The sequence below is a fragment of the Falco peregrinus genome, chromosome 1 (genome assembly GCF_023634155.1).
Source record: "Falco peregrinus isolate bFalPer1 chromosome 1, bFalPer1.pri, whole genome shotgun sequence".
Lineage (NCBI taxonomy): Eukaryota > Metazoa > Chordata > Aves > Falconiformes > Falconidae > Falco > Falco peregrinus.
In genome coordinates this window covers 127,540,634-127,559,300 of record NC_073721.1, presented here as the reverse complement: position 1 = coordinate 127,559,300, position 18,667 = coordinate 127,540,634, and the positions used below count along the sequence as shown (strand labels likewise).

At 66.3% G+C, this 18,667-nt stretch overlaps 2 protein-coding genes across 6 annotated transcripts; both read left to right on the top strand.

Annotated features, from left to right (window-relative positions):
* Positions 1 to 1,180: 1,180 nt before the first annotated feature.
* On the top strand, positions 1,181 to 7,831 carry FES (FES proto-oncogene, tyrosine kinase). 3 transcript variants are annotated; one of them, XM_055792395.1, is made up of 19 exons: positions 1,181 to 1,328; positions 2,107 to 2,358; positions 2,457 to 2,630; positions 2,704 to 2,800; positions 3,218 to 3,401; positions 3,708 to 3,845; positions 3,957 to 4,076; positions 4,159 to 4,281; positions 4,352 to 4,538; positions 4,630 to 4,707; positions 5,000 to 5,155; positions 5,524 to 5,646; positions 5,792 to 5,845; positions 6,015 to 6,133; positions 6,345 to 6,439; positions 6,552 to 6,675; positions 6,811 to 6,968; positions 7,181 to 7,303; positions 7,455 to 7,831. In XM_055792395.1, exons 1-19 carry the CDS (start codon positions 1,188 to 1,190, stop codon positions 7,595 to 7,597), a joined length of 2,589 nt encoding a protein of 862 aa, XP_055648370.1. In that variant the 5' UTR covers positions 1,181 to 1,187; the 3' UTR covers positions 7,598 to 7,831. The 3 variants fall into 3 exon arrangements, with proteins under 3 accessions (XP_055648370.1, XP_055648365.1, XP_055648376.1); XM_055792390.1 differs by having other exon boundaries at positions 4,946 to 5,155; XM_055792401.1 differs by having other exon boundaries at positions 1,196 to 1,318; positions 2,194 to 2,358; positions 4,946 to 5,155.
* A 556-nt stretch (positions 7,832 to 8,387) lies between these two features.
* MAN2A2 (mannosidase alpha class 2A member 2) lies at positions 8,388 to 18,008 on the top strand. Of its 3 annotated transcripts, none has more exons than XM_055791734.1 (24): positions 8,388 to 8,514; positions 8,956 to 9,108; positions 9,285 to 9,539; positions 9,690 to 9,834; positions 9,941 to 10,112; positions 10,901 to 11,028; positions 11,182 to 11,355; positions 11,703 to 11,889; positions 11,970 to 12,147; positions 12,318 to 12,520; positions 12,758 to 12,940; positions 13,135 to 13,249; positions 13,452 to 13,519; positions 13,698 to 13,863; positions 14,179 to 14,415; positions 14,524 to 14,646; positions 14,745 to 14,859; positions 14,955 to 15,088; positions 15,183 to 15,324; positions 15,566 to 15,699; positions 16,028 to 16,105; positions 16,439 to 16,627; positions 16,742 to 16,852; positions 17,305 to 18,008. In XM_055791734.1, the coding sequence occupies exons 2-24, from the start codon at positions 8,977 to 8,979 to the stop codon at positions 17,455 to 17,457; spliced, it is 3,522 nt and encodes a 1,173-aa protein (XP_055647709.1). In that variant the 5' UTR covers positions 8,388 to 8,514; positions 8,956 to 8,976; the 3' UTR covers positions 17,458 to 18,008. The 3 variants fall into 3 exon arrangements, with proteins under 3 accessions (XP_055647709.1, XP_055647708.1, XP_055647715.1); XM_055791733.1 differs by having other exon boundaries at positions 16,739 to 16,852; XM_055791740.1 differs by lacking the exon at positions 16,028 to 16,105.
* The last annotated feature ends 659 nt before the right edge of the window (positions 18,009 to 18,667 follow it).

Sequence of the window (18,667 nt, the reverse complement as noted above, 5' to 3'; positions counted from 1 at the left end):
CAGGCGGGCTGCAGGCATCGTGTGCTGCGGTGATGGCTGCGGGGGAAGCAGGCGGAGTGGCTGCAGCCCCACCGGGCTCTGCAGGCTGCAGGAGGGTGGACAGAGGATGTGAAACTGGGCGAGCTGTAGTGTGGCCCCCAGTAACCTTCCTGCTGCAGGCAGTGGCTGGGGCTTCCAAGGAAGGAGAGGTTCTGCACTCACTGTTGCGCCCAGCGCCTTGCAGCATGATCCTGACTGCCCTGGCACCACCGCGGGGGAAGCAGCCCCCCAAGCCCCCAGGCTCGGATGTCCCTGATGCAGGCAGGGAGGGGGCCTGTGCTGCCTAGGAGCTGCCAGGGGATGCCAGGGGATGCCGGGGAGAAGCAGTGCCTCAGCCCAGCTTGTAAAACGCTTGTTCCCCCAGCTTTCTCTAAAAGTGGAATCAGCTCGGCTGTGTCCTGCAGGTGACCGTGACACCCCTGTGGGGCTGTGACCTCCCTGCCAGATGCTAGACATACCATGGAGGAAGCGGCTGAGCGGAGCTGAGCAGAGCTGAGCCATGCTGCACCAGTGGCGGGGACATGTGGCAGTGCTGCACAGAGGTGGTGGTGGTGGCAGCTGCCCCTCCAATGTGGCTGCCGGGGCTGAGCCATCCCACCGTGGCGCTGGTGAAGCACTTTGAGGGGCGAAGCACCTGGGGCTGCTTAGGAAGTGGGGTCCTGGCCATGCGGACACATGCTGGCAGCAAGGGCTGGGGCATGGCTCCGTGGGCGTCCATGCAGTGGATGCTCTGTCCCGTGGCCTTTCATGGTCACAAGGGCCCCCTTGGGGGTGATGGCAGGATGGCCGCCCTTTAGCAGGGCTGCACAGAGTCCTGGGGACCCCCGCTGGGTACCCCACCAGTTCCTGCAGCCCCTGGGGGAGGCAGGGGCACGGAGATGGGCCGGAGGATGGGCAGGACTGGGAATAGCTGAAGGGCCTTTGCTGGGTGAAGTCACTGTGGGGCCGGGGGCTGTGGACCACAGCTGGGGCAGGGAAGGGCCCTGGGCTCCTGCACGGCCACATCTTGCCAGTGCCAGGCATTGGTGTGAGGCAGCCGGGAGAGGCAGCGGTGCTGGGGGCTGCCCAGCTACGGTGGAGTCGTGTGCCGGCATTGGCCCCGGGTGCAGGGACTGGCAGGGAGGGGAGGAAGCACAGGAAATCTCGCAATGGCTGTATGGTCAGCGCTGGGTTTCCTGTTCCTCCCCAGGAGCCGGAGCTGCACCAGGTCCAGACTGCGCCAGCCCCAGCCCCAGGAGGACGCCAGCACCAGCGCCAGTCCCACGGCGGGGACATTGCGGCACGCACAGGTTAGAGGGGCCATGCCCCAGCAGGGCACTGGCAGGGATGGGGACCCCTTTGTGGGGCTGGGGGGGGTCTAAGCCCAAGCCCTCTGCGGAGTTGAGGGCTCTGCCGGGGGATGTCATACCCGGCACAGAGCCATGCCCAGCACCCTCCTGCTCCTGCTGTGCCCTTGCCGCAGGGCAGATCACCCCAAGACTGCGGCTGGGACCAGTGTGGCTCACAATGGCCGTGCTGGAGTCCCAGGTGCTGGGACACGTTCCGGATCAGCACCTTCCTCCAGGGTTCAGTACCCCATCCCCTTCCTGACAGCTTCCCACCTGTGCCCTGGCCCCCGGGAGCTCCCACACCGTGGGCACAGGGGTGACTGTGTTAACGGGCAGGACGGGGCCGGAGCTGCCCCACCACATGGGACCAGTGCCCTGGCCAGAGTGGGGGCCACAGCTGCGCTGCCCTGGGGGAGCAGCCCCGCGCAAGGCACAGGCAACGCTGCTGGTTTTGCTCCCACACTTCCTCCTCCCTGGCACCTTCCCTGTGGGCCCCAGCTGCTGGGGCTTGGGGCTCACTCAGCCCTCCTGCCTGCTTTGAATGTGCTTTGCAAGGCAGATTGTGTAGGACAGGAAGGACTCTGTCCAGCCACCCCCCCGCCAGCTGGCCCGAGCACCACCTCCTGTGGCAGGTCGATGGGACCGTGAGATGCAAAGGGCTCCAGCCACCGGTCACCGTTGAGGGCAGCGCGTGGTGCAGGGTGGCAGCCACAGCTCAGGCTCTCCTGGCACTCCACAGCCTCCTCCCGCCCGGGACGACGGTGCCATGGGCTTCGGGCCAGAGCTTTGGTGCCCTCAGGGTCACAGCGCGCTGCTGCGGCTGCAGGACAGTGAGCTGCGCCTCTTGGAGCTGATGAAGAAGTGGATGTCGCAGCGTGCCAAGAGCGACCGGGAGTATGCAGGGATGCTGCACCACATGTTCTCCCAGCTGGAGAAGCAGGAGGGCCCTGGGCAGCTCCGCACCGGGGACCAAGGCAGCCAGATTGGAGAGGTAGGGATGCCCGGGTGCGGGAACATGCCATGCAGGAGCCCAGTGCGGTGCTGGAGGGTGGCCGTCCTCACGCCATCCCTGATGCCCTGTCCCTGCAGTCCTGGTGGGTGCTGGCGAGCCAGACAGAGACGCTGAGCCAGATCCTGCGGCGGCATGCGGAGGAGCTGGTGGCGGGGCCGCTGGCCAAGCTCAGCCTGCTCATCCGCGACAAGCAGCAGCTCCGCAAGGCCTTCAGTGAGCAGTGGCAGCAGCTTAGCCAGGAGTATGCCCGGGTATGTGGGTCCTGGTGGGGCAAGCGAGGGGCATGTCCCAGCCCCACGCCCCTGACAGCATCTCCCTCCCCAGACCACGCAGCAGGAGATGGAGAAGCTGAAGGCGCAGTACCGCAGCCTGGCGCGCGACAGTGCCCAGGCCAAGCGCAAGTACCAGGAGGCCAGCAAAGGTGCCTGCCAGCCTGGTCCCCTGCTGCCCCCGTCCCTGTGTCCCCCCAGCTCCCCTCGTGGGTCAGCGATGGCTAAGCACCCTGCGCCCTGCAGGACCCACGGCAGAGCCTGCACTGGGTGGGGCTCTGGGGGTGAGCAGCAGCCTGGCCCCGGGGAGCTGGGAAGAACTCCTGGGGGTTACAGCCTTGGGACACTGTTCTGTGGGTTGGGAGCATCCCTTTGTAGGGGGAGTTGTGTGTGAACACCCTGGCCCTGGCCCCCTGCTTGCCATGGGACCCTGTCCCAGCCCTGTCACCCCCCCTGCCCCACCCTTGCCATATGCCCATGCCCCTTGCTGGCTGCTCAGGGGGATGTGCTGCAGTGCGGGGACCGGCAGCGTGCTGTCAGCGGGTGTTTTCCATGGCCTCTTCCCCCAGACAAAGAGCGAGACAAGGCGAAGGAGAAGTACGTGCGCAGCCTCTGGAAGCTCTATGCCCTGCACAACCAGTATGTGCTGGCTGTGCAGGCGGCCACATTCCACCACCACCACCACTACCAGCGGGCACTGCCCAGCCTACACCAGTCCCTCTACAGCCTGCAGCAGGAGATGGTCCTCGTCCTGTAAGAGCCCTGCCTGCCTTGAGCCCTGCTGCCCATCCCTGGGCACCCCTATGGCCCCTCAAGAACCAGTTGTGCTCCCTCCTCCTGCCAGAGCCCCACCAGCCACATGCAGCTTCTCTGCCCCATCGCCTGCCCCTGTACCCACTGCCCCTCGTGCCGCAGCCCGCACGGTCACGCCCCCCAGGGCCACGCAAGATTTGGGGACCAGGAGGCAGGGCTGCGGCAGGCATGGTGGCACCTGGCCACAGGTGTCCTGGGCTGGGGGGCACAGGAGCCTGGCAGTCCCCAGCACCCGTGTCCCCGCAGGAAGGAGATACTCAGGGAGTACTATAGCATCAGCAGCCTGGTGCAGGAGGACATGCTGGCCGCGCACCAGGAAATTGCCAGTGCCATCCAGGCCATCGACCCGGCCACTGAGTACAGCAGCTTCATCCAGAACCACAGGTATGGCCCTGCACGGCTGCAACCTCTTTGCTGGGCACGGTCCTGCTGGGCACAGGTGCCGGTGGCCAGCACAGGGCAGGTGGGAGGCAGAGCCACGCTGGGTGCCCACAGGTACAGCTCCGAGGTGCCACCAGCTGTGTCCTTTGACGAGAGCTTGCTGGAGGAGACCGAGAGCCTGGCACCGGGGGAGCTGCAGCTGAATGAACTGACTGTCGAGAGCGTCCAGCACTCGTGAGCAGGGCTGGGCCGTGGGCAGGGGCCACCGCCACCAGCAGAGCGGCTCAGCACCATCCAGCACCTGTGTCTCTTGTAGCCTGACATCGGTTGAGGACGAGCTGGCTGCTGCCGTGGAAGCTGTGAGCAGCAAGGAGCAGCGGGTGCGGGAGCTGCAGGCGGAGATCCGGGGCGAGGAGCAGGGCCGGAGCCCTGGGGAGCGGTGAGGTGTGATGGGCGGGGGGGCGAGGGGCTGGGGGTGGCGGGGGCTGACCACCCTGTCCCGTCCCCAGGGTGCACTTGCTGGGCAAGCGGCAGGGGCTGCAGGAGGCACAGCAGCAGCTCGAGGGCTGCCTCTGCACCCAGGCCAAGCTGCAGGCGCAGCGGGACCTGCTGGCCGGGAAGCTGGCGGAGCTGGGTACCGGGGAGCCCCTGCCCGCCCTGCCCCTGCAGGATGACCGGCAGTCGGTCTCCTCCGTGGTGAGTCCTGCCCCACCGTGCCCCCGGGATCTGCAGGGATGCTGGCCTCGGGTCACCCCCCAGCCAGAGCACAGCTTATGCCTCTCCCCAGGAGCAGGAGCGGAGCGGGGCCACGGCGCTGGAGACCCTCAAGAACCACATCTCGGGCATCTTCAGCCCCAAGTACTCGGTGAGTCCCTGGGCACCTTTGACCACCCTGCTCTCCCACCCAGCTGCCCTGCTGAGCCTCCTGGCCGCCCAGCACCTGCTGCCCTCCCCTCTCTGGCCCCACAGCCCCCTCCCCTCCATATTCCAGTCCCTCCAGGCTCTGTTCCCCCTGCCCTGGGCACAGCTTCCAGGCATTACTGCTGCCCCCACCTCCGGCACATCCCGGAGGCACGGCTGGGCTCACCCCTGTCTCCATCCAGCTGCCGCCCCCCGTACCCCTTATCCCGGAGGTGCAGAAGCCGCTGTGCCAGCAGGTCTGGTACCACGGGGCCATCCCGCGCTCGGAGGTGCAGGAGCTGCTGAGCTGCAATGGGGACTTCCTAGTGCGGGAGAGCCAGGGCAAGCAGGAGTACGTGCTCAGCGTGCTGTGGGATGGGCAGCCCCGGCACTTTATCATCCAGGCTGCTGACGTGAGTAACCACAGGCTGGGGGAGATGGCCAGGGGTGGCCCTGCATGGGCAGGTGGGGACCCTGCCCAGGCACAGCCCCTGGCTCTGCAGCCGCAGGGCCCCTGGTGTGAGTGCACGGGACGTGTGCTTATAGTACAAGCTGTGCACGCCCGTCCTTGCATGGGCTAAGCGTGGAGTGTGGGGTGTGAGCCCTGCATCGTGCATGTAACTCACACGTGTGTGTGCTTGCCCTGCTGGGTGTGTGTGCATGGCCTGTGCCATCTGTGCTCGTGCATACTCACCCATGCATGCACACCTACGCACCCCAGCCCTCGTGAGCATACCCATGCGTGCGTGCAGGCACAACCCCTCAGCTCCCCTCCCCACAGAACATGTACCGGCTGGAGGGGGAGGGCTTCCCCACCATCCCGCTGCTCATCAAGAACCTCCTGCAGAGCCAGCAGCCCATCACTCGGAAAAGCGGGATCATCCTGGCCAGGGCTGTGCCCAAGGTGACGGTGGGCAGTGGGGAGGGGGACGAGACCCCTGCGCACAGGGAAGCCCTGCCCAGCCCTTCCTCCTGCCCACAGCTGGGCAGCTGTGAGCCTGGGACAGGCTGGGGGCTGCCTCACCACCTCTGGTGTCTGCTCCATGCAGGACAAATGGGTGCTCAACCATGAGGACGTGCTGCTGGGGGAGCGCATCGGCCGCGTGAGTCAGGGTGCTCTGGTCCCTGCTGGCCTGGGGTCTGGGGGAGGGCAGGGCTGTCCCAGGGGGTCTGCAGGAGGAACAGGGCTGTCCCCAAGGCATCTGCGAGTGGGCAGGGGTTGCCTCGGGCCATGCTGCAGCAAGCTGGGTCAGTGCACCCGTCTCTTGGCAGGGTAACTTTGGGGAGGTGTTCAGTGGCCGACTGCGTGCTGACAACACCCCCGTTGCTGTGAAATCCTGCCGGGAAACCCTCCCATCCGAACTCAAGGCCAAGTTCCTGCAGGAAGCCAGGTCTGTGTGGCCATCGTGCTTGTCCCAACCCATCTGTCCATCCTCAGAACGTGGAGCTGTTCAAATCCCACTGGGCCTGCAGCATCTTTGTGCTGAAGGCTGTCCCCCCAGGCTGGCCGGTCAGAGTGTGCTGGGCACGGCACAGACGTGGCCTGTGCCAAGGGCAGCCATGCCCCCCGTGCACTCACAGTGCCCTTCCTCATCCCTACAGGATCCTCAAGCAGTACAACCACCCGAACATCGTCCGGCTCATCGGTGTCTGCACCCAGAAGCAGCCCATTTACATCGTCATGGAGCTGGTGCAGGGTGAGTGGCCTCATCCTGCAGCCCCCGTGCCGCTGGGGCACCCTGCAGCCGGTGCCAGCTCCCCATGGAGTGCCAGGGCAGCCACCCACCAGCTCCCCAAATCTGGGTGCAGGGGGGGACTTCCTGAGCTTCCTGCGCAGCGAGGGGCCCCACCTGCGGGTGAAGGAGCTGATCAAGATGACAGAGAACGCTGCTGCTGGCATGGAGTACTTGGAGAGCAAGCACTGCATCCACAGGTGGGCTCTGGCAGCGTGGGTGGGCACCAGGCCAGGCAGGGTGAACCCTGGAGCCCTCGCTGCCCCCTGTCCTGTGCCAAGCAGGGGTCCCTGGGGACAGCTGGGCACACGGCTGATGGCTCTGGGCCATCCCAGGGACCTGGCTGCTCGCAACTGCCTGGTGACAGAGAAGAACACCCTGAAGATCAGTGACTTTGGGATGTCGCGGGAGGAGGAGGATGGTGTCTATGCCTCCACAGGGGGGATGAAGCAGATCCCTGTCAAGTGGACCGCGCCTGAAGCACTTAATTATGGTACGGGATGGAGCCGGGCACAGCCTGGCAGACCTATGGCACAGCTGGGAGCCAGGAGCGTGGGGCACCCTGCCCTGCTCCCATGAGCCTGGTCCTGGGGAGGGAGGCAGCGACACCTGGGGCACCCCAGCCCTCATGAGCACAGGCACAGCCAGGGCAGCAGTGCCGTGGGTGTCCCGGCCAGCAGCACCTGTCCCGCCCTGTGTCCTCAGGCCGATACAGCTCAGAGAGCGATGTCTGGAGCTTCGGGATCCTGCTGTGGGAAGCCTTCAGCCTGGGCGCCATCCCCTATGCCAACCTCAGCAACCAGCAGACGCGAGAGGCGGTGGAGCAGGGTAAGGGACGTGGCCAGGGTCTGGGTCTTGAAGGTCACTGCGGGGTGGTGGGTCTGGCACAATGGCTCTGCAGCTGAGCCCGTGGGACAGGCAGGATGAGGCTGGGGGTGGCGAGGGGCCAGTGGCTGGGGCTGCCATGTCCCCACCCCAGGCATGCGGCTGGACCCCCCGGAGCAGTGCCCCGAGGAGGTGTACCGGCTAATGCAGCGGTGCTGGGAGTATGACCCCCGCAAGCGGCCCAGCTTCAGCACCATCCACCAGGACCTCACCGTCATCCGCAAGAGACACCGGTGAGGGGGAGCACCGGGCTGAGGGCAGCCGCCCGCCAGCCCCGTGTGCCTGGATCCATCCCACCGACAGCGCCCGTCCCTTGGGCAGGGCTTGCCTGCGAAGCAGGTGCTGCAGGGCGGCCAGACGCGGCTGTGCCCCCTCCCCAGCCCGGGGCAGGGGGCTCTGCACGCCCCGGGGATATGGCACCCACAGCTCCTGCCGGGTGTGATCCTGCGTAATAAACCAATGAGCTCTGCAGCGCCATGTCGGTGGGGGCTGCGCGGGGGCACCGACCCCAGGGAGCCAGCGGGGCCACACACCTGCGTCATGCTCAGGACGGCCGGCACCCCAGCCTGGCCCCGGGGCTACAGGGGGCCACTGGGCTATGGGGGGGGGCGACGCGACTGGGCCTGTCCCTAGGGGTGTGGGGGGGCCACTTGTCTATGGGGAGGGAGCAACTGGGCCTGTCCCCAGGGCTACATGGGTGGGACTGGGCTATGGGGGGAAGACTCGGCCTGTCCCCGGGGCTGTGGGGGACCACCCGGCTATGAGGGGGACAACCAGGCCTGACCCTGGGGATATGGGTGGCCACTAGATTATGGGGGGGGCAACTGGGCCGGTCCCCAGGGCTATGGGGGGGCGTGACTGGGCTATTGTGGGGCGACCGGGCCTGGCCTCGGGGCTATGGGGGCGGGCGTGTGACCGGGACCGGCCCCCGGGGCTACCGCGAGTCCCGGCGCGGTCAGTCCCGGCGCGGTCGGTCCCGCCCCGCTGCCGCCCGCTGCGCTGCCCGGCGGAGCCGCCTCCCGGCGGGGCCGGGGCCGGGCCCGGGGCCGGGCAGGCGGAGCGGCGGGCGGGGCCTGGCCCATCCCGGCCGCGGCAGCCGGCGGGCCCGGGGCGAGCGATGTAAGGAGCCGGGCCGGGCCGCGGAGCCGGCCAGGGTAAGAGCCGAGCGGCCGCGCCCCCGCCCCCGCCCCCGGAGCCGTCCTGCGGTGGGCGGCCCCGGCCCGGACCTCCCCGGCCCTGGCCCCGGCCCCCTCCGCTCCCGGCGCGGAGGCCCCGTGCCCGGCTCGGCGGAACCGCTGCGGCCTGCCCCGGCTGCGGCCCCGGCTGCGGCCCCGTCCCCCCCGTCCCCCCCGCCCGCAGCCCGCGGCGGCCGGGGCCCGAGGCGCGCTGGGCCCTGAGCCCCGGCCCGGGCTATAAATACCCGGCGCCGGATTAAGCGAAGTAGGACGCAGCGGGGGAAGGGGGGGTGAGGAGGAGGAGGAGGGGGGTCGCAGAGGGGGCGGCGGCCCCGTGCTGCGCTGCCCCGGGACCCCCGGCCTGTGGCGGCCCCGCGGCTGGGCTGGCAGGGGCACCGGCACGGCGCTGTCCCGGCGCAGGTCTGCCCCGGCGGCCCCGGGATGAAGCTGAAGAAGCAGGTGACAGTGTGTGGAGCTGCCATCTTCTGCGTGGCCGTCTTCTCCCTCTACTTGATGCTGGACCGGGTGCAGCATGACCCCACGCGCCACCAGAGCGGGGGCAACTTCCCCAGGGTGAGCGGTAGGGATGGGCAAGTGGCCCAGGGCTAGTGGGAGCCAGCTGGCACAGCCTGAGGCCAGCCGGTTGCCTGGGCCAGGGCTTGTTCCCCGCTGCTGTCAGGGCAGGCGGGGGCCGGGACCCACCTGGCACAGGGCACCAGAGGCTCTCACGGTGGCATCTGTGTCCCCAGAGTCAGATCTCGGTGCTGCAGAACCGCATTGAGCAGCTGGAGCAGCTGCTGGAGGAGAACCACGAGATCATCAGCCACATCAAGGACTCGGTGCTGGAGCTGACAGCCCACGCAGAGGGGCAGCCGGCGCTGCCGCACCACACGCCCAATGGCTCGTGGGTACTGCCCCCCGAGAGTCGCCCGAGTTTCCTCTCTGTCTCCCCACAGGACTGCCAGTTTGCCCTGGGGGGCAAGGGACAGAGCCCAGACCTGCAGGTGAGGGACCGGCATCCCAGCCCAGCAGCTCAGGGCCCATCTCTGCTAGTATGAGGGGGTCCATAGCAGGGTGTCCGGGGGGCCCTGGCCCTACTCCTTGGGGGTCTCTCAATCCGATATTTGCCCTGAGCCCTGTCTCCCACCCGGCAGATGCTGGCTGTGTACTCCCTGCTGCCCTTTGACAACCAGGACGGCGGCGTGTGGAAGCAGGGCTTCGATATCACCTATGAGCCCAATGAGTGGGACACTGACCCCCTGCAAGTGTTTGTGGTGCCGCACTCCCACAACGACCCGGGTGAGCAGCCGGTGAAGGTGGGCAGGGGAGGGGAGGGGCTAGCCCAGGCCCTGCTGGTGAGGAAGCGGTGGGCCCCGCACAGTGACCCCCTGGCCTGTGCTGACAGGCTGGATCAAGACCTTCGACAAGTACTACTATGACCAGACGCAGCACATCCTCAACAGCATGGTGCTGAAGATGCAGGAGGACCCACGCCGGCGCTTTATCTGGTCCGAGATCTCCTTCTTTTCCAAGTGGTGGGACAACATCAGTGCCCAGAAGCGGGCTGCAGTGCGGAGGTAGGGCTGCCCCCCGGCCACACTGCCTAGCGCAGTCGCTGCCCAGAGGCAGGGTGCTGCAGGAGGCATGGGCTGTGAGCATGGGGTGCATGAGGGAAGGGCCCTGGGGAGACGAAGGCTGTCTTGTGGCCGCAGTGTAGCAGCTGTGGGCTCCACAATGCCCGCCATGGGGTGCCCTGCCACTGCAGCAACCTCTCAATGCAGCAGGACGTCAAAACCATAGCAGTGTGGAGTACGAGCCAGGGTGCTGCCAGTGCTGGGGCATCCACAGCGGGGGCCTGGGGGGCCAGGGGAGGCAGGTCTTGCCCTACGCTACTCCCTGTGCTCTCAGGGCTGGGGAAGTCCCTTTCACCACTCTAAACCCAAGCATGCGAGCACCGCTGTGCAGCCTGAGCAGTGCCAGTGCTTTGCAAGGCCCAGGGCACCCTCAGAGGGGTGGGAGACCTGGAGAGACAGATTGTGCGGTAGGAGAGGGCTGTCTCGTCAGCCCACTTGTTCTGGGAGTGCTGTGGGTGGAGGACAGAGGCAACGTGGGCTGCAGGACACAGTGGAGGATGCTGGCCTGTGTGGAGATGGGCTCTGGTTGAGGCTTCAGCCAGTGTGGTTCTGTGGAGGGTTGTCTGTCTGTGTAAGGACAGCGTGGGCAGTGGGACTTGGCAGCCAGTGGTTGCAGAGGCTGCAGGTGGGACGCAGGAGGCTCGAAGGCAGGGAGAGGCTCTGCCATGGACACACAGCTCACTGCTGGGCTCTGCCTGGACCTGATTGCATCTCGTGTGCCCCCCTTGCAGGCTGATTGGCAATGGGCAGCTGGAGATGGTAACTGGTGGCTGGGTGATGCCTGACGAGGCCAACTCCCACTACTTTGCCATGATCGACCAGCTGATTGAGGGGCACCAGTGGCTGGAGAAGAACATCGGTGAGAGCTGAGTGGGATGTCGGGCAGGAGGGGCAGCATGTTGGCTGGGGGCCTGCTTGATGTGCCAGTGGGCACCCCCATCCCTGGCAGGAGCCTCCTCATGGGAGGTGCTGAGAGGCCCGGTGCAGGGCTGATGGGTCTCTGTGTCCCCAGGTGTGACGCCCCGGTCGGGCTGGGCTGTTGACCCCTTTGGGCACAGCTCCACCATGCCCTACCTGCTGAAGCGCTCCAACCTGACAGGCATGCTCATCCAGCGCGTGCACTACGCCATCAAGAAGCACTTTGCAGCCACCCAGAACCTGGAGTTCATGTGGAGACAGACGTGGGGTGAGGGGCTGCTGGGAGGTGACTGCAGGGGGGACCCTGCCGGGCTGGGGGGCAGCAGGGAATAGCTACCAACCACTTTCCTGTATGGATGGCGAGCCGAGTGCCGGGGAGGGAATGTCTCTGCCCTGCTGCTGTTCTGCCCTGAGGGACAGCGCCCGGGTGACCACCTCCATGCCCATGCCCAGCATTCTGGGAGAGGCTGCTGTGCTCTCTGGGCTCCAAGCGGGTGACCCTGTGTGCCAGGTGTGCTCTGCGCCAGCAGCCTTTCACGTGCCCGTGGGGCTCCCCTGCTTGTGAATAGGCAAGGGAGAACCATTGCTGGTCCTCACCTGTCCTTTGTCCTGCAGATCCAGATGCCAGCACCGACATCTTCTGCCACATGATGCCCTTCTACAGCTACGATGTGCCCCACACCTGTGGGCCAGACCCCAAGATCTGCTGTCAGTTTGACTTCAAGCGCCTGCCGGGTGGCCGGATCAACTGCCCGTGGAAGGTGCCTCCCCGAGCCATCACCGATGCCAACGTGGCAGAGCGGTGAGTGCTGCAGGGGCGAGTGGCTCTGAGCCCCACAGCCCTGTCTGGGAGCCAGCCTCACACCCTGGCCCCCATGGCAGAGCCCAGCTGCTGCTGGACCAGTACCGCAAGAAGTCCAAGCTGTACCGCAGCAAGGTGCTGCTGGTGCCCCTGGGAGACGATTTCCGTTACGACAAGCCGCAGGAGTGGGATGCACAGTTCCTCAACTACCAGCGCATCTTTGACTTCCTCAACTCCCGGACCAACCTCCATGTCCAGGTATGTGCAGGGAGGTCTGGGGCAGCACAGGGGGCTGGAGGAAGCCAGGCCCCACAGGCGGAGGTGGTGGGGATGCCACCTACAGAGCCCAGTGGGAGGGTGGGCAGTGCTGGGAGGGGTGGTGGGAGCCCTGGCTGTTCCCCGTTGGGCTCAGGGCTGCGATCCTGCAGGCGCAGTTTGGGACGCTCTCCGACTACTTCGATGCTCTGTACAAGAAGGTGGGCATCGTGCCGGGGATGAAACCACCCGGGTTCCCAGTGCTGAGTGGGGATTTCTTCTCCTATGCGGACCGGGAGGATCACTACTGGACAGGCTACTACACCTCCCGGCCTTTCTACAAGAGCCTGGACCGGGTGCTGGAGGCCCACCTCCGGTGAGGGGAAGCGGGCCCTGGGGCAGGGTTTGTGTGCAGGGGGCACGGGCAAGGGTCGGCCAGGCAGCACCGGGGAGCCTGGGCAGTCCTGCAGTCTGCGCCCACCTGCCAACACGCTGCGGGTGGCCTGGGCACAGGCCAGGCAGTGCCAAACCCTTGCCCAGCCCCAGGGCGCTGCTTGGCCCGGAGCATTGGGGTGCTGGGGCAGGGACCTTTGGTGACTTTGTCCCTGCACAGGGGGGCAGAGATCCTGTACAGCCTGGCGCTTGCCCACGCTCGCCATGCTGGCGCCGATGGCAGGTACCCGCTCTCCGACTACGCCCTGCTGAGCAATGCCCGCCGCAACCTGGGCCTCTTCCAGCACCACGATGCCATCACCGGTACTGCCAAGGAGGCTGTGGCAGTTGACTACGGAGTCCGGTGCGTGCAGGGGGCCAGCGTGCAGCCCTGAGGGGTCTGTCTCAGATGGGGGCTGGTGGGCAGGGGGCTGGGAGCGTGGTTGGGTGTGGGGGTTCCGTGGGGCTCCTCTCCTGGGGGGAGGTGGGGGATGTTGGGGGAGCTCTGGGACAGGACAGGGGGCCGGTCCCGGGTGGCTCACTCTGCCTGTGCCCCAGGCTGCTCCACTCCCTCACGAACCTCAAGCACATCATCATCAACGCTGCGCATTACCTCGTGCTGGGGGACAAGGACGCCTACCGCCACGACCCTTCTGCACCCTTCCTTGACACAGTGAGCAGCTCCCAGCCCCGCGGCTCCCTGCGCCCCAGCATGCTGGGGGAGCTGTTCCCATGGCCCCGGGGAGCAAAGCCCTGCTTGCCTGCTCAGGGCTGGGTGGGGGCCTGTGGAAAGGGTCCCAGCCTGTGCCTGTGTCCCTGGACCGGGCTGGCAGGGGTGGTGGGTGCACCCCAGCTCTGACCACTCCTCTCCTCAGGATGACATGCGCCCCAGCCAGGACTCCCTCCCGGAGAGAACAGTGGTCAAACTGGACACCTTGCCTCGGTAGGGGCTGTCTGGCTTGCTCTCAGGGCTAATGGGGCTGTGGGAAGGCAGTGAGGGGCTACCTGGGACCCAGCAAAGCAGTGGGTGGGTGCACAGGACTCGTGGGTGGCATGGGACATGGAGCACCTGGGATGCTGTGGGGCTGGGGTGGCCATCCCTGTGTGCCCCTACCCTGCAGGTTCCTGGTGGTGTTCAACCCACTGGAGCAGGAGCGGCTGAGCATCGTGCTGGTGCTGGTAGACTCCCCACACGTGTGTGTGCTCTCCGAGGAGGGGCAGCCCCTGCCTTCCCAGCTCAGTGCGCAGTGGGGCTCTGCTACGGACATGGTGCCCAACGTCTACCAGGTACAGGGTGCCCCACTGTCACTGCCTGTCCCCATCCTCAGCCTGCACAGCCCACATGTGCCAGCCTTCTGACCTCACACGCTGCCCCCTTGGCTGGATGTCCCGTGAGCCCTCCTCTGTGGCAACAAGTGTCCCCACACCACAACATGAGCTCCCACTGCTTGCAAACCCCCAGTCCCCCATGCACTTCCCTTCCTCAGCAGAGGCCCCAGAAGTTCCAAGCCAGGGTCTTTGCCCCAGTGACGGCTGGCAGGTCCCCGCACGCCAGCTGCCCTCCTGCAGAGAGGCTGGCTCAGGTCTCCGTGTTGCTCGCAGGTGTCCATCCTGGCCCGGCTGCCTGCACTGGGGCTGCGTGTGCTGCAGTTGCACAAGTCCTTCAACAGCCATGCCACGCTGAAGTCCTCCGTGCGCCTGTACCTGCACGGCCGGGACTTGCCTGTGCGTAAGCAGGAGGCCGTACCCGTGCACGTCTTCCCAGCCACCACTGATGACTTCTGTCTGGAGAACCAGCACCTGCAGGCCTGCTTCTCGGGACACTCAGGCTTGCTGCAGGTGAGTGCAGGGGTCTTGACGGGTGGCATGGAGGTGAGGGAGGGGAGGGGGACACAGCACTGCATCGTGACAGATGCGCTCACCGCTGTGCTGGCTGGCACCCCGCAGAGCATCCGCCGAGCTGGGGAGGAGCGGGAGCAGAGGGTGAGCAGTGAGTTCCTTGTCTATGGCACCAGGACCTCCAAGGACAAAAGCGGAGCCTATCTCTTTCTGCCTGATGGCGAGGCCAAGGTACAGGGACCGCCTCTGCGAGCCAGCTGGCAGCTATGCCCGCGGCCACCTGACAGTCCTGCAGGCAGCAGCCTCAGCGCAGCTCTCCTTCTCCCCAGCCCTACGCGCCCAAGGACCCCCCAGTGGTGCGAGTGACAGAGGGACCCCTCTTCTCAGAGGTCGCCAGCTACTACCAGCACATCCAGACTGTGGTGCGGCTTTACAATGTGCCGGGTGAGACAACGTGAGGCTGTGCTGGGGGTGTCACTGGTGCAGGGGTGCTGGGCGATGCTGCCCATGGGTCCCAGCCCCTCACTGCCTGCCCACAGGGGTGGAGGGCCTGTCCCTGGACATGTCTTGCCTGGTGGACATCCGTGACCACATCAACAAGGAGCTGGCCCTGCGCTTCAGCACTGACATTGAGAGTGATGACACCTTCTTCACAGACCTCAATGGTTTCCAGGTATCCCTGGGGAGGGACAGCAGCTGCCCATGGGGGGATGGTGCCCTGGCACCACGGGAGCCACCTCCAGCCACTGACCTCTGTCCCTCGGCAGATCCAGCCCCGCAGGTACCAGCGGAAGCTCCCGCTGCAGGCCAACTTCTACCCCATGCCCACCATGGCCTACATCCAGGACATGCAGAGCCGCCTGACGCTGCACACAGCCCAGGCCCTGGGGGTCTCCAGCCTCGGCAGCGGTGAGCTGGGGCCGTGGGGCTGTGCCTGGGGCAGGGGTCTGCCACAGAGCTGGGGCTGCCCTGGGCGGGGGATGGAGGTGCTGAGGGCTGGGCACAGGGTGCCCTGGTCCTGCTGTCTCTGGGGGTTCTCTGGCTGCCCCCAGCCCTGCAGGAGCATTTCCATGCACGGTGGTGGCAGAGGGGCCATGCGGGGCGGCTGGCTCCTGCTAAAGCCCAGGGTGCTGGGACCCGTTCTCCGCAGGCCAGCTGGAGGTGATCCTGGACCGGCGCCTCATGCAAGATGACAACCGGGGCCTGGGCCAAGGGCTGAAGGACAACAAGCGGACCTGCAACCGGTTCCGCCTCCTCCTGGAGCGCCGTGCCACCGCCAACAAGGTGCATGGGCTGTAAGGCCGCGGGACGGGGCTGTGGTGCAGTGCTGCTCGCCCGGAGAGCTCAGCCCAGCCTTGGGATGGAGCAGGGTGGGGGTGTCTGCAGAAAGCCCCACATGCAACTGGATGCAGGGTCTCCTCCCCTGCTGTCCTGTGGCCCTCCCTGCCGTCGTGCTGGCACTGCACTGGGACAGGCCTGGAGCAGGGGGTATGGACAGGGTGGGACCGTGCAGTGGGGTCTGTCCATGTGGAGCCATGCTGCCCTCGTATTCACAGTGTTCTTGTCCCATCCCCTCGCTGCTCTCTATGCATGCTCCATGTCACCCATTCAGAGCTCCAGCTTCTTTTCCAAACTGGCCTCCGTGTTTAAAGCCTTGGGCTTCCCCGGCACCAGGACTGGCAGCCCAGAGGTAACGGCCAGCTTGGCCCCGCTGTCTCTCCCTGTCTCGTGCACTAGCTGCTAGCGACTAGCCTAGCCAGCCCCCGTAGCAGGCCTGTAGTCTGAGCATTGGCTAGCCAGGGTCTGTGCAGGCTGCCCGGCTGGCAGCCACTCTCCCTGTTTGGGTGCTGGGGAGGGGGGTCTTGCCTGGGCAGGGGCAGCTATGGGTGCCCTGTGCTCACAGGTGCCTGTTCAGGTGCTGCTGGAGAGGCTGTGAGGAGCAGGAGGTCCCGTGGGCCCTGTCCAGGCTCTGCCTGGCCCTGCTGCTGCCCTGGCCTTTGCTGAGCCATGTGCTCTTTGGCAGGTGCAGGACAGCCGCCCGATCAGCTTCCCCTCCCTGCTGAGCCACATCACCTCCGTGCACCTCAATGCCGAAGCCTTGGTCATGCCCGTGGCCCAGGAGAAGCCGCCAGCCCTGCGCTCCTTCATGCCCCTTTCCACCACCTTCCCCTGTGACTTTCACATCCTTAACCTGCGGATGCTGCAGGCAGAGGTGAGCTATGCCCCATGAGCAGGGTGGGCAGTGGGGTGGGCAGCGGGACACCTGGGTGGGGGGGTTGCACTTGCTGTCCCCTGCATTGCACCTCACACCCCGGCTCCCCAGCAGGATGACTCCCTACCCTCGGCTGAGGCAGCCCTGATCCTGCACCGCAAAGGCTTTGACTGCAGCTTGGAGGCCAAGAACCTGGGGTTTAACTGCACCACCAGCCAGGGCAAGGTAGGACCAGGCTGCCACCTCCACCCACCGCTGGGTCAGAGGCAGGGCCCCCCACTACGTCCGGTGCCAGGCCTGCCTCCTGCCTTCTGTGTTCACGCCCAGCCAGGCTGCAGGGTGCCCGAGGTCCCCCAGCACCCCAGCACCAGTGGCTGGTCAAGCGTTCCACAGCGCAGCATGCAGCCCTGCTCTGCTCCTTGCCCAGGCAAAGCTGGAGGGTGTTGGTTTCTCAAGAAGTGGGTCTGGAGCCTTCTATGAGCCCTGCACGCCCAGCAAGGAAGGGCAAAGCCTGGGCTGGGCTGGGCCAGTATGGTGCCCTGGGTGCTGTGGGGGGCCTGCGAACTGGCTGCTGGCCCAGCACGTGTGGGGCTGCCCCGTGCACGGCGCTGCACTACCGAGCTGCACCTCATCCCACTCATCCAGGCCACCCATCCTTCTCCCTCCTCTCTCCCTAGCTGGCCTTGGGTGGCCTGTTCCAGGGGCTGGAACTGGGCTCCCTGCAGCCCACCTCGCTGACTTTGATGTACCCGCTGGGCACGGCCTCCAACAGCACCAACATCCACCTGGACCCCATGGAAATTGCCACTTTCCGCATCCGCCTGGGGTAGTGTCTCCTGGAGTGGGAGAGAAGCAAGACTGGCTGGGCAACGTGGGAGCAGCTGCTGAACCCAGCAGCACCAGCATGGCCCAGGAGAGGCTGGGCCAGCAAGCCCGTGGCAGGCAGGCAGGCGCTGGGCAGGAGGTGCCAGACTTGCAAAGGCTGCTGCCTTCTAATTTATTAGTCCTGTGTTCTCTGATAGATTTCCGAAGTGAACTGCTGCGGCAGGGCTGTGCAGACTGCCGGGTGCTGCCTGGGCATAGAGGCCACAGGCTGAGTGCTGCCCTGAGCACAGCACGGCTGGCAGGGGCGGCGAGCCGGGCTCTGCTGCTGCCGGCAGGGTGGGCACAGCCGCCCTGCTGCATTCGCTTGGCTTCCCCAGAGGGTGCCCACCCCGGCGTCTTAGGGCAGGGGCCCGTGCTGCAGTCCCCCAACCAGCGGGGCAGCATGGGGGCTGCCAGGAGCCTGGTGGGGTTGGGGCAGCTGGCCGGGAAGGTGCTGTGGACTGTAGTCTGAGCTCGCCTGGAGCTAGTAGGAAACATGAGGCTGTTTCTAAGGGCCCTGGTCTGTGTCTGGTTTGTGTTTCTTGCACTGTGTGGGAAGCGGGATGGTGCTTGTTGGGGTGACAGGGCAGCACCCCAAGGCAATGTGGAGGCAAGCTCGGAGCTGTGGCCAGGGCCCAGCTGGGTGGGCTGCCAGGGCTGTGCTGCTGTGTTCTGGGGGGGTCCCTGCCCTGCTGGTGCTCTGGGGCTGAGCCAGCTGTGGGGCCTCTGGCACATGTGAGAGGCCGGTGGCACAGCCAGGCACAGCCATGTTCAGGGACAGGCAGCACCTGGTGCTGGCAGGAGCAAGGGGGACAGGGTGCGGACTGAAGTTAGGCAGCTCCCTATGCAAGCAGCACCATCCGGATTAAGCGTGGAAATGGCCTCTCCCAAGTTCAGCACCTTTAGCCCTCTTCTGGTGTGAGCCTAGCAGCCTGGTCTCTACTGGGGCTGCCAGCAGTTGAGAGGCAAGTGATGACAGTCACTGGGGACCCCCTAGCACCCCAGGAAGGTTGGGCCAGCCCAGCAGTGAGGGGATGGACATCATCTGCCACAGCACCCACATGTGCACCCCTGCACAGCTGGAGCGAGCACCTGGCACAGCAGCCTCCCAGGGCTGGGGACTGCCGTCTGTGCTCAGGGCTGAAATGCATGCAGCTGCTGGGGGAGCTGGACCCT

Bases quoted from the DNA above. Each gene is read 5' to 3' on its own strand.
- MAN2A2 (XM_055791733.1), top strand. From the start codon at position 8,977: ATGAAGCTGAAGAAGCAGGTGACAGTGTGTGGAGCTGCCATCTTCTGC. The intron at 14,647-14,744 runs GTACAGGGACCG...CCTTCTCCCCAG, and splicing joins TGCCTGATGGCGAGGCCAAG to CCCTACGCGCCCAAGGACCC. The intron at 15,325-15,565 runs GTGAGCTGGGGC...CGTTCTCCGCAG, and splicing joins GGTCTCCAGCCTCGGCAGCG to GCCAGCTGGAGGTGATCCTG.
- FES (XM_055792390.1), top strand. From the start codon at position 1,188: ATGGCTGTATGGTCAGCGCTGGGTTTCCTGTTCCTCCCCAGGAGCCGG. The intron at 2,631-2,703 runs GTATGTGGGTCC...CTCCCTCCCCAG, and splicing joins TTAGCCAGGAGTATGCCCGG to ACCACGCAGCAGGAGATGGA. The intron at 4,282-4,351 runs GTGAGGTGTGAT...TCCCGTCCCCAG, and splicing joins GGCCGGAGCCCTGGGGAGCG to GGTGCACTTGCTGGGCAAGC.